The 13822-nt window shown below is 44.4% G+C and overlaps 1 protein-coding gene across 6 annotated transcripts in view; it reads right to left on the reverse strand.

Annotated features, from left to right (window-relative positions):
* RUNX1T1 (RUNX1 partner transcriptional co-repressor 1) overlaps nt 1-12344 on the reverse strand; it is a 114829-nt gene extending 102485 nt beyond the window's left edge. Inside the window, exon 1 of one of the 6 annotated variants that reach the window (XM_042035870.1) lies at nt 11794-12344. Coding sequence is in view for 1 of the 6 variants with exons in the window: in XM_042035875.1 (XP_041891809.1) it covers nt 11794-11821 (28 nt within the window). In the remaining 5 variants the exon portion in view is untranslated. Of the gene's footprint in view, nt 1-4565; nt 4739-10136; nt 10499-11793 lie in introns of those variants that run through there. The other 5 variants (XM_042035875.1, XM_042035872.1, XM_042035878.1 and 2 more) reach the window with 5 other exon arrangements.
* Nucleotides 12345-13822: the final 1478 nt, after the last annotated feature.

Genomic DNA, 13822 nt, shown 5'->3' on the forward strand with positions numbered 1-13822 from the left:
TTGCATATTTACTTTACTATAAGCGCCAGAGTATACCTGTCTTGATAGACATAAAAGTGGAAATGAATCAAAAGCCTTCTGAAATGATTAAAGAAATTATGAACTATCCCATGAGGATCCCAAATCAGCATGTTACGATACAGGATCATTCAGGAATATTGTTGCTGTACAGTTCTGTACAACACAACTGTACATTCATGAACACTACATTCAATCAATAATACTGAGTATAAAAACATATCCCCTAAATAAATCACCATATCACACATGCCCAAAAACGACATATAAACAAACCCAAGTTTCAGAAATTCTACTAAATTCTTTTTACGTATTCTGAAATACTTTTGAGTATCTAGGATGCCCTCCCTTTCCAAGCATCCCAAAATGTGTTACAGAAAATGAGAGGGAACATTAAAGTACCTCTTTCCATATTCCCATTTCCGTTCACAACCGTTGCGTTAAATATGGCAACTATTCAACAGGAACAGCAAAACTGCATGGAGCACTTCTGGCAGAGATTAAGAAAACAGAGCATTCCCATGAATGTGTTCAGAACATTTAGATAAGAAAATCTGGATACCCTGCATCCAGCTATAATTTTTACTTTGGGGCTGGACTCCACCCCAACCCCTGTGCAAAGTACCAGAAAATCCCACGACCAGGGTAAAAAGCTCCTTGGTTTAAAAACTCTTCAGGTAGGCAGTATCTGCTCTCACATGCTGCGCCAGAGCATTTGCTCGGCAGTATCTGCATGCAGAAAGCCCCACGTAGGCACCAAGCATGAACGTGAGGTTCCCCAAGGCTCTCACATCCCCAGGTCAGCCGAGGTAGGGCCTCCTCAGCGCCACTCCTGCTGTTGGCAGATATCACGAGCTATTTAAGGCTACGGACATTTTGCCCCAATCGGCCATGTTTTCTGTAATATTTACTTCTCGTACATATGTCTATAACTATGTATACATCCCACAGAAGGTGAGGTTTAACAGGGTTAGCTTTGTTGGGGAAAAGAAGGTTTGGAGGAAAGGAAACAACTTTCATGTTGAGAAGATTTGAATCTAGTGACTGTCACGGGATGTAAACACTCTTCTGGGGAGGGAGGCTTTTTGTTATGTTTCAGGAGAGCACAGAGTTTTGGATAAAATCTGTATAAATAATTATCCCTCTGTCATTCAACATAAATTTATGCACATGTGTGCACACAGTTATGCTGGGGAATACAAGCAATAAAGTAGACATGCTTCTAGACAACCTACCACAAGCACGGATCTCACACAGAATCTATATTTAAATTTCAGTTTATTGAATTTTAATTATTTCTGATCTGCAGATCACTTTGAGGAAAATCTCCCAAGGTCAAAAGCTTACAAATCCAGTTGCAAAACCAAACAGAAGCATCAGCAAGGCCCTTTCCCATGCAGACACTTACCAAAAAAATTAGTTCCTGAGTACCAGAGTAGATTAGAATTCAACAGCTAAAACCCATTCTATCTAATACTACAACCAGATAATTCTCTATGTTGAAATAAAGCAATAAAAGCTCTCATTCTATTCTGCACGTTTACTCATGTTCTGTACACGGGACTCCATAGATGTAACAGTGAATTATCCCTGCTTCATTTAGATCCTTATAACAAACACATATCCTTTCTCTTAGGTTGTTGTTGGAGCTTTGTTTTTTTTTTTTTTAATTAAAAATCAACAATGTTATGTTCTCCCGAGATGCTTGTGATAGAAAATGTATGCTCTACCAATACTATGCTTTCCAAGTCATAGAATTCACTTGGATTAGCAGCTCCACAACTGTGAATATTTTTGTATATATGCATTCAAATATGATTCAGTCATTTCATTTACCATGGAAAAAGTTACTCCAAAATCCCCTTTAAATAAAATGTCCTTGATGAGCCTAAACTTAAGATTTGCAGGTATATCAGGAATGAAACAAGCCAAAGAATGTTCTGTCATACTCTGAACATCCTTTACATTGCTCAAGGTCCTCAGTAGTAAGTAAAGCTGTATTGCTGCAATGGGGAAATGGCCACATGTCATTTTAAGATACAATCATAGTTTATTAATAAAATTATTTCAAATGTAGGAGTTAAATCCTTTTACCAACATAGTGACATTCAGCTATCCAGTGTCATTTTTCCAGTTCAAATAGATATGCTCCTAATTGCATAATGCCATTTTATCTGCTGAAGATAAAAGTGCCGATAAACAAAAATGCACATTAGGCAGGAGATTTTTCAGAATAGATTTTTTTTTTTTCAAATAACCCACTTGCATTAACAAAAGATTGCAATGGCTTCCAAATTATAGGGTGTTATTTTTAGTGGAAGTAGTTCAATATTCATATTGGAGCAGATGTAGCAGTTTAACAAAACAGCTCTTCAAATCCTGCACAAATTGAAAACAGGAAAACCGATTGCATTTTCTCTTATCACTTTCCTTTTCTGCATTGACACTTTTGGCCTTCTGAAAATTTACACATGGCTTTCATCTCAACAGCACCTGCTGATCAAACAGAAACCTAACATTTTCAGGAAAATGGTATAAAGGACTAGTTTTCTTTTTACCATCTTAAAGGGCATCGGTAGTCCACTTGATGGCAACAATTGCTGAGTAGATGGCACACAAAATACATTTTATATTTTCATTCCACTTACTTTTAAAAATTAGTTAAATTGCAGTGGCTCTTCTGTATTTGCTCTTTGTCTGCTTTAAATTAATTTCAATCTCTATCTCCGCATTACCCTGATGGGTTTCATTCTACAGTCAGCCAGATTTTAAAAAAATTTGAAAGCCTTTGAAATAATAAACACATTGCATATTCTCCAAACAGGGGTCTTCTTTATATATGCATTTATATGCGATCATATAAACTGATATATACAATTATGCATTCACATGCACATATTGCACAGACATTTCTTTTTATGGTGCTTATACCAAGGAAAAAATGTGTGTGTATATAGATATATAGATATATATGTATGTATGTATGTATGTATCATTCTGCTATAGTCTCACTGCATTGAATTCCCTGAGCATTGTCGTTAGAACATGTTGAGGGGAAAGAAATTCAAAGGGCATTTATTTATTTTTAAGTTGTTCTTTGTTTCCCTTGCCGTCTTCAGACTGGGAGAAGGTCTAGCAGATGCTCTGGAACTTGAGCATCAAGACAGGGTTGAGATGCTGCCATTGGTGAACATGGCAAATATGCAAACAGCACAACCAGAAATCCTTGGGCTCCTGCAAAAGTTAAAGGTATCAAATCATGTATATAAAAAATGAAACATAAGTACCTTGTTATCCTGTCTGCTTCTGAGCCTGTAAACTCTGAAGCACAGCAGCAGGTAACAAGGACCATCTTCCTTTGTACATAATTCTAGGTGCAATTAAAGATACTCCTGAAACCTGCTATGTGTCAGCTTCTTAACTGATAGAGCCCTCACCCCCCTGAAGTACTTTGCTGCCATCCATTACCATTCTGCTTCAGTGATAAGGTAACCTGAAGGCAGAGATGACATACAGTAATATATGTGCCACTCCAGACAGTTGGTTCATGAATTTCAGTGTTTCATCATGCTCACTGAGGCAATCGCAAACCTGAAATGTCAATATGTTCAGTCAATGGAAGTAAAATAATGGGGCTCTATTGTCTTACCCTATCGATCTGCTGCTGTCAACAAGAATACATGACCCCCTGGCTTTAAACAAATTTTAATTAGGCTTTTAGTTACCAGATCATATCTATATATCTATCTGTGCAAACACTTGACAAAGTGAAACGGCAGTATAAATATTTCAAACTTTTAAATATAAAGGTAATTGTTTAATGTTGCCTTAAGATATTACCACTGATAGAGCCATTTGCTAAAGCAGCGTGCACACACACACTGAGCATGCAAGTCATCTTAATCTGGGAGAGAACTTAAAAAGCACCACCCAAAGTCCATCCGAAACAACAGAAAAGGAAGAGCAAAGAGGCTACTTTTCCTAAAGCCCGGTGTCATCCTCTGCGGGGATTCTGGAAGTTAGGAGCCTTCATTAAAACGACCCCAGGAGTGAGCAGTGGGTGTCTAGGCGTGACAGGCCGGGGCTGTCACAGCCCCTCGGCCCCGCTGCCACCCCAGGCCGGGGCTCCTCCACCCCGTCCCGCCACACACCCAGACACGGCACTCTCCGCTCCCGTGGGCTGTATTTAAAGTGGGGTCCCTTAGTCACCTTTGTTCTGCGGCCACCTCCTCCCTCCCCGCGGCCAGCCCGGCAGGCGAGCCCCTCTCCGCTCCCCTCGGCACAGCCCGAGGGCGGGGGGGATGAAGCACAACAAAAGGCATATCCCGTCTCCCCGCCGGCTAATCTCTGCCCGTAAATCCCCCGTCCGCTCCGGGGGAGATAATAAGTGGTTACATCTTCACTTCTCCCCGCGCCTATCGACTTGTGCAGCGCCGAGGGAGCCGGGCCGGGCCGGGCCGGGCCGGGCCGGGCGGTGTGAGGCGGCGAGGGCTGTTCCCCCGCCCGCCCGCCTCTCCGCCTCTCCCGCCCGCGGGTGGAGATTTTACCTTCCGGCGGCGGGAGGGACGAGGAGGCGCCGGCGCGGCCCGGGCTTTGTGCGCCTCACGCGCCTCGCAGCTTATCTGCGGCGCAAGGACGGAGCATCGCGGCTCCGCGGCCCCGCCGGCGCGGGGGGAGCGGCACGGCGGCGTGCATCGGGGCGATTATTTTATCAGCACGGCCCAGATGGCGGCCGGAGGCTGTGCGAGGATGCGGGACCGGGAGCGGGGCTCAGGCCGGCCCGGGGTCCCCGGGGAGGCCGCGCCCGGCACGAGGAGAGGCGCCACCTCCGCGCCGCCCACCGGGGGAGAAGGCGGCGGTGCCCAGGTCTGCGTGTGGCTGCCCTCCGGCCGGCATCCGGCCCTGCTCCGGCCCTGGAAGTTGCTCGACACCTTTCCGGGATAAGGACCCTGCCAGGGGTCGCGCAGCGCTGACTCCCCAAGGCTCCTCTGCCGGAGGTCGCCGCCACTCTCGTCAAGGCGATTGTCCCTGTGACTGCCTCAAGCGCGGCTCCCCTTTCACAGACCTTACCTATTCCTGCAGCCTGACTCCCCCCTCACAGACCATGCCTACATCCCGCACGGAGCACGACGGCCGCTGGCCTAGTGCAGTCACAGACTGTATCCGCTCCCAGTTTGGCCAAGTCCCTACCTAACCCAACCTGTCTTTCTCACCATTGGTATAAGAGCCTGAACACAGCACTGCTGCCACAAAGTGGTGGCATCATTAACCAGAGGATGAGCGATAAGGAGGAGCAGGTCCCTACACTTCACAACTCAGTTTTCTGTGAAAACTGAGGGGCTATTTTGTCGGGATTCATCAAAGAGCACGGGGTTAGCACGAGGTACAGAAAGGGGAGACAGCAAAGCAGCCTGGCCTGCCTGCCATAGCACAGCCGGCCAGCTGAATAGCTATGCCAGCACCGCGTACTTTATGCGCTCGGTTTTTAAAGTTTCCAAAATGTTTCTCCCTGGGACTCAACACTTATTTGTTAGGAAACGCATTTCCATTGCACGTCTGCCGAGGAGCACCACGAAGGAGGGAGGAGGACAATGACAGCGCGCTGAAGTGAGACTGCCATTGTTCAGTGCAAAACTCCTTCCAAAATCACTCGTCCAAGATAGCAGTTTTTTCCACAAGAAAAGGAATAGAGGGAATTTGACACATAATACAAAGTGAAAACCAGAACCTAGATGGGGGAAGGGCATGTGTGTGAAAATCGTGTCACCGCAATGAATGTCAGATAAAAAGGGGTCTGTCACAAATCCTCCACTAATCCAATAATGTGAAAACCTCTTGGTATCACTGAGACATAGCACAAGGTAATTTTTTTTATTTTTCATAAACCACTCTATATGTTGAGCCTTGGAAAGACAGCAATTGGGCAAATGTTCTTATCACAAAGCCAGGACTTTGATTTTTCAATAAAGGCAAACCGATTTTCACACGTCAAATTTACTATGCATTCCTCAGCCAGTACTTTTACCCTGAAGAAGGGCCACTTCTCCCTCAACTTCCTCCAGTTGTCAGTTGTGTGACAACCATATTTAGAGGTAATCAGACAGGTCATATTACAAAAGTTAGTGGACTTGTTTGAAACCTTAGCTGCTAAAGGTATGTTCTACGCATTTCTAAAGAAAAGTGACTTATTAATTAATTCAACCTGCAAGGTAATACAGAGCTTTCTCTCTGCATATGTTATTTCAAACTATTACGCACACATTAGAGACTGCTCTTTTTTGGTATTTCTGTTACAGAGCTTTTCTTTGAAATACATACATATCATGCCATGAACTAATTTAGGATCTGTCAGATTCTCGTCTTGCAGGGCCACCATGTGCATCTTATATCTATGTTGACCATACTTTTATTACTCAAATCACTAAACTCTAAAGAAAAACTAATCCAGTACCCTTCCCAAGGTAAGCAGTTTGCTGTGAAAACACTCACATTTAAAAATAAAACAATGTGTATTAATAAAATAAATACAATCAGAATACGAATGTGTAACAGAAGTGGCGTTCCATAAGCACAGCTGTCTCAAAGTCCAAGCTGCAGGCTAGAAATCTTAATTTCAACTGACTCTCTTGTAATAATGGGTTACCTTCCTCTAAAGCAGAAAGTCCATCTGCCCCAGGCAGATAAGTTTTGAAGCATTAAAACAGATAAAAATCTAACATTCTCTTCCTTGCATTGAATATGTGAATTCTAGTGTGCTATAATGTGAGAATTCCAACATATGACTAATATGGCATAATATCTCATAGCTCAGCTTGTCATTACCTCACTTGTAATTCTTATGTTAATTATGTTCATAATTACTAAAAAGAGATGTGGTAGAAATTCATGTGACCTTTTACTGCAGAATGCATTTCTCACTCTTTCCACTTTATTTTAATAATATAGGTTAAACCAGAAGAAAGTATTTCTGACACACTCTGCATGTATGTGTATACATATTTAACATGAAACCACTTCTGCCTCATATTTCAGCCAAAGGACCACCTACATGCCAGTACATTGACATGAAAGTGATGATAACTGAAAAGTCTACCCTGAAATATACCCCTAAATAACTGTGCCTACAGTGAACCTTTCGATTATGCATAGCTAGAGCCATCACTGAAGCCTGGGACTTAAATGGAGCTCTGCATTTTTATTCAGGACCTTTGTTAATGCAGCAGTACCCCAACTACAAGTACATAACAGCCATACAGCAATTTATTTTACTCACAGGCAAACCATCGCCGTCTGTACACAAAACACATTTACAATAAAATCACTACGGATTTCATTAAGAGAAAGCCTACTCGAATTTCATTTCTTTGGACCTAATCTATAATTAGTGTGGACAGACAGGTGCAAACCCTTCTCCTCTACAGATGGCTACTGGAAATGGTGCAAAATAGCTCCTTCTGTTTAAACAACACACAGATAACCTGCTCTGCTCTTATCACTTACAATTACCTCCATTATACTGAACTAATGTTTACTTTAATAAAATGTCCACTGTTGTCTAAACATTATTTGGAAACTTTCATATTGATAGCAGAAAAAAAAAATGAAGATGGAAGTCAATGTATTTTAGATGAAAATTTGGAGGGGGAAATAAAAAAAGCTTTTAAAGAACAGGGTATTTCGACTTTGATTTTATGTCTGCTGTTCATTTTTCTTTATCCACAAAACCACACAGTCTGCTACTTCCTAATGTATTTGTGCTACCATATATTAAACTAATAAAATTTATAATAAGAACAGGATAACTGCATTTTAAAAGCAGTTCTTTAAAGAGGAACATCTATGTGGAAAACCAAGACCCTTTGCCTTAAAAGTTCCATTTTTAAACCAACTGTTTTAGATGTGAAACAACATGAAGACAATGTAACCTGGAAGCCAATGTTTCAAGGCTTTACACTCTCATTACTTATACTAAATTCGGAGTCAGTTTCAACTTTTTAAATATTATAGGTTGTTTTTAAAGGCTGTATGAAAAAGAGCAGGCTGCTACTAACTACATGGATCAAGTATTTTTTGATGTATTCAGATTAAAAATAATTATCTTCTGACATTTCTTTAGCCAAGCCATGAGAAATAGCCCCTTCAGAACACCAAACTCATGTTTTATTTCAGCTATTAAGTCTTCTTGATCTCTGCATGACAACTTAAGTTTCTTCAGAACAAAGAACAAGACCTTCTCCTCCCCCCAAGTATAAAAAGTCTGAAGCTCCTGCAATAGCGACATAGATATCCTTATTCAATTAGCTAAAGATTTAACAGTAATGGACTGTGGCAAGTGGATTTGAAAGTTGAAAATAACGATTGCAAGCCCTTTCTCCCATCACCCCCAATGCAAACACTGCAGATGCCTATTTCACCCAAAGCGTCTGGCAACAAGGAGTTTGCAGTCTGCACAGTACCTCAGTGAGGCGAGCTTCGCATTCAACGCCTGTCGTCTGAACTTCATTTCAGAGAACTGAGAAACAGGATTTGACAGGGAAGAATGTCCTGAACTGACTATCCACTGACCAGCACTCCAGGTGGAGCTATTTTTCTCCCCCATTATTCCAAAAACAATACTCCCAGTATAAAACTCCATGTGCACACAGGCATACATAGTGTTAAGCGTACACAGATGAGAGACACCGTGTGATGTTTTACTGGTCCATTATTTAGGCATGAAACAAGTTAATGTTAAGGTGGTCAAAAATGGTAGAAGGCAGTGTTTTACTTAAAAAGATTTTGGAAACTATTTAAAAGCTCAAAGCCTTTGAAGAAAAACAACTTGTGCAGCAGTTGCCAGGAAGCAGTGACCTAACACTGCTGTCTGCATTCCATTACAAACAGAATGGTTCTTGTCTCCTTACAGCATGCTCATGGCTCAAGAACCCAGTCACTCACCCTTGTGCAAGCACAGGACAGAAAGAAGTCCTGCTATCATCTCTTGTAGCCCTCGCCTGGCTCCAGCTTGCAAGAGGCACCAATGGAATTAAGAGTGGGTTGGGTTTTTGGTGGAGCTTGGTGTTTTCTTGCACTGGTGCATGGTTGAGCTTCCCATGATAGCGAAAGAAATCACTCATTAATTGAAAATAGTAACAATTATACTGAAGGTTCAGATATGGTGACACTGACCTTAAGAAAGTTATCAATTATCAAACATAGTGTAAGTTCCTAATTAAAAACCTTTACAGTAAATCTGCAATGAATCTCACACCTAACAAAGCCTTTGCCAACTTCATATTTTCACAGACTGTACAGTTATGAATGACCCATATTCACGTCTTTTTCATATTATCTTCCTATTGATGGGGAGACACAGAAACACCTAGTGCTAAAACCTGAACACATAAACAAGATGGACTAACTTTTTTACCATTCAGCAGAGCTGAAGGAAATTCCCTGATCATATTGGATTTCCTAAGGAAATCAGCCCAGAATAAACTGAAGGAGGTTTTCAGACTTCCCATGGAAAGGTCAAGCATCAGCTTTAACAACCATTAGAAACCAGTTTCAATCCTCTTGGCTATCCAGATTCACTAAGCCGTTAACAGAAAAGCTGAACAGAAAACCTGGACAATAGAATTCAGCTCTAAAAACGTCTTTCACATCTTGCCTCAAACTGCAGTTAACAAAGTTGCTTATTTAAACTTTCCATTGCATCTGTCAGGATGCAGAAATGGAGACGGAAATGTAAGGCTTCAAGGGTGTAGCTAAATAAATTATACTCACCCTTAGCCCTAACATACTGTGTTTACAAATACAATAATTATGCTTCTAGCTACATGTCAATGGAAAACATTCTCTAAGTCCTTCAAAAAGCATGCAAGCATTACTATAAGTAGGAAATAAGTCAAAACAGATTAGTAGACCAAAAATGGGGAGGGGAAAAAAAAAAAAATCCTGCTTTGGTCAGCAACTCAGACCACCATCAGGGGATAAATCAATTTGCAGCAGCTGTGGACAGCCATTTAAGTCTGGGACCTGAACAGATTAATTAGGAGAAGCGATGCTAAAAGTTAAAGGGGTCAGCGTTACATTAAGCACACGAGTACTTGCTGGAGAAAACGCTTGGCTGTACATACCAAGACTCAGAAGACATTCTTCTAGTTAGCCAGGGCTACGCCAGTAGCCAAGCGTTTGGCACTTGCTGCTTTCCCAGGGACAGCACGGCAGCACCCGCAGGCTGATTTCAAGAGGTATATACCCATTCTTGCCCAGCCCTTGCCGCGCCGTGCTGTGCCCTCACCGCGTTCAGCATTGCCCGCACAGTCGGGCGCGCAGCCGTGCAGAGCGCACCTTGGGGCCGCGCCGGCAAGCGAAGGCAGGCGCTTCCCGCCCGGCTGAGCTTGTCAGTGGAAAACTTAGGCAGCTCTTTCGGGCAGGCTTGCTGCCGCGCGCTCAGCAGATTGCAGCCCGCTCCCGAGCTATCTGCGGGGCGGTAGCTGCCGGCTCCCGGGAGTCACGGCCGGGCGGCTGCGAGAGACGGATCCTCTCCGTGCCGTGATTTAGGGCGCGGCAGAGGTGGGAGGGGGTGACGGGCAGAGCCTGCTGCGGATCGGGAGATGGAGGGCTGCTCTCCCAAAGAAACCCGAGCGGCTCCGAGGCGGCTGTTCCCCACCGCGGTGATGCCGGGGAGCCCCCGGCTGCAGCCGGGCCGGGCGGTCCCGCTACGCCCGGCTCCGACTGCAACATGGGACGCAGGAGGGGGAGGCTGCTTCGGGTCCCCATACGTTCGCCCTCCCTCCTTTAAACTTGTCAGCGAACTGAAGGAAGTAACATTTTAGCTCCTAGTTGGAGCATGAGCGATTTAAGAGCTGCGTCCGATTAGTTACTTTCGGTTTCTCTCTAACATCTAAGGGAGCAGAGCGCAGGAACGACAGATAGTTCGCTATAAATTAACTCTGCAACGGAGTCACGAGTACTCCCGCTAGGGTGGCAAATCCTTCCCTGCCCTAAATCAAATTTCTCAACTTTGGCACTAACAAAAGGACTCGAACTCGGCAAAAGTCAAAGGCTCGTCTAAATGGCCGGGAATGTGGTTTTCATCCTTCCAATATCCCTTATCGATGATCTGTTGCGGATTTACGGAATCGAACCCTTCAGCTCAGCCAAACGAGATGACACGGTTACATTGTATTGCAGTTTTGGAAATGAACTTCCTAACGTTAGCCTGTCGTTTTAGGAAACAAGCTATTTGCAAGACCGCGGTGCAGCTAAAGGCGATGTGCACTGCCTAAAATATTTCTTTCAAAATAGTCCGAAAAGATGTTGCCAGTGCTGCATGAACCTATGTTTGCAGTGAAACAAACAAGCGAAACGAAACAATCCCATCAGAAATATTTCTGGCACTCCGACTCACACTGGTCAGCGCTAGAGCCTGGAGAGAGGGGAGGCAGGAAAGAAAAAGGCAAGTCCTAAATCCAGACAGAAATCTGATGCTTTGCTATAATAAACGCCTTTGAGGGTTATTTTCTGCAAAAGTGGGTTATTTGGTTTCTGAGCTCTTGAGCAGTATCCGGGGTGCTAGTTTGTAAGCCGGCGACAGAGCGTGTAAGGCTGCATGCAGCGCTAACCTGGCCCGGGCACAGCAGCAGCCCCGGGCCGCCTGGGTTAGTCACAGCCGCGGGAGCCCCTCAGAGCCCGGGGAGCCCTGCGGGAGAGGAGAAAGGGAAAGAAAAGGGGCTCGGGCTCCCCCCGCCCCGGCGCGCCCTGCCCAGCACTGCCCGCGCCCGTACTCACACTGCAGAGGACCGGAGATGCCCACCATTCGCCACGGGCTGCGAGCTGCAAATAAAAGTTCCCGTCCTGCTCGGGGGAGAGAGACGGCAGCCCAGGCTGCTGGAGGGGCGAGGGGGTGGGAAAGGGGAGAGCAGCGCCGCGCGGCTTCCCTTCCCAGTCCAGATGATCCACGTCCACAAAAGTCAAAACGAGCTGAGGAGAAACTCCAGCTGCTCTTCCCCCCCCACCACCCTCTCTCGCTCTTTTTTTTTTTTTTTTTTTAAAGGAGGATCAGCTCGAGAGAGACTACTGGTTCCACAGGAAAGGACAAGAACCAAAAATAAAGCAAAGTCTCCAAGTCGAGATAGTTAATGCCCAGGTCCTTCTCCTTGCTGCTGCTGCTGCTGCTGCTGCTGCCGCCGCCTCAGACAAACGTGATGTGGAGCGCAGGGAGCGGCCGCTGTCAGTGGCGGGGTCTCTGCCTGTCCCCGAGCAGCCGACGCATAGCTGAGCCCGCGGCGAACCCGAGCCGAGCCGCCGGTGCGGTGCCGTGCGGTGCCGAGCCGAGCCCGCCGCCCGCCCGAGGCTGCGCCGCCGCCGCCGCTCCGCTGCGCCCGGCTCCCGCTAGCAGGCAGCGCGCGAGGCAGGCAGCATACTGCCGGCAGCCGGGGCCGGCCCCGCTACCCAGGTGCAGGGGGGGAGGGCTTAAAGCAGTGGGAGGTGATAGAGGTAGGAGACATCTGTGTCGTGAAGAGGTTAGTGGGGGTCAAGTATATGTTAACAATAGGCGAGCGTGGTCCCTCTCGGGCAGCCTGCCTACTCTTTCTTTCGCTCGCTCGCTCGCTTTTACTGGGTGGACATCTAACTTGCTCCCTAATGATGCCTCCCCGGCTTTAAGAGTCCAGACTGCCCTGCAGTAACCCAAGACAAACACTTTCTCTAGCCATCTGGAGAGCTCCTGGCTGCTCTGCCTGTGTCTCATCACTGTGTGAAGAGACAGCAGTGTTAGAAATCAAGCCACTCTCAGATCTACTCTCTAATCCCCTTCTGTTAGCTGATTTCCAGTCAGACTGTTTGCTTTTGCATTAGATAATAGCCTTAGAGAAAACAATTATCATTTTCTTTTTCCCTTTGTTTTTCCTCTTTCTAAAGTACAGTATTCAGGAAGGCCTCCCTCTCTTTATTTTAAAAGAAATTTATAGTCTTTCATGGCTTGAAGAACCCAGATGCAATTTCACACTTTCCTGGAAGGGGATTCTGGATTCTTCTGAAAGCAGCGACACGATCACAACTGCAGTGAAAATTAATTACTATCATCTACAATTAATAGAAGCATGCCACCGTTTGACTTCGTGTTTCATTACATAATCATTTCGGTAGGCATCCATATATTTTCCGATTCATCAGTTATTCCCTTCTACGTGTTGCAGAGAATATTATTGTCAGTCCCACAATCTAGAGCAAACTGGTATTTCTGCTATCATGTTGACACTATATAAAGAAGGCGTCTCCACAAAAAGAAAAAAAAAAAAGAAAAAAAAAGAAAAAAAACTTCTTACATTTGCTTCAGAGTAAAAAAGTATGTGGTTTTTTTCAGATTGCAGATAATGGATTGGAACTGTCAGAAATGCTGGGACATTTAGTTTCATTTTTTTTCCAATGTCAGATGTTAAGTAAAAGAGTGAGCGTGGAATAGAACTTCTAATCAAGCTGCCTTTTTTATTCCTGTGCATACATGCGTGCACGCACGCACACACGCACACACACACATACACTATAGGCCTGATCTTGCAAATTTACAAATGCTTCATTTTAAACACATAAATAGACCTACTGGATGCAAAGTAGCATTCTGTGTGTTTATTATAAAGGCATACACATTTCCAAAAGGGTGGAAGCATTTTTATGTATATTTATATGCATGTTTATAGCAGTATTTGCCTCTGTTGCTGGCTTTGAAATTTTGGTTGAGTTTGAAAATATGTTTTAAATATATTTTATAATCTGGATAAAGCTACCTTTTCTGAAGGTATTTAAGAATATGGAACTT

Source organism: Corvus kubaryi, unplaced genomic scaffold, assembly GCF_017639235.1.
Source record: "Corvus kubaryi isolate FWS band 111438036 unplaced genomic scaffold, C.kubaryi_AGA036_p1.0 37385, whole genome shotgun sequence".
NCBI lineage: Eukaryota > Metazoa > Chordata > Aves > Passeriformes > Corvidae > Corvus > Corvus kubaryi.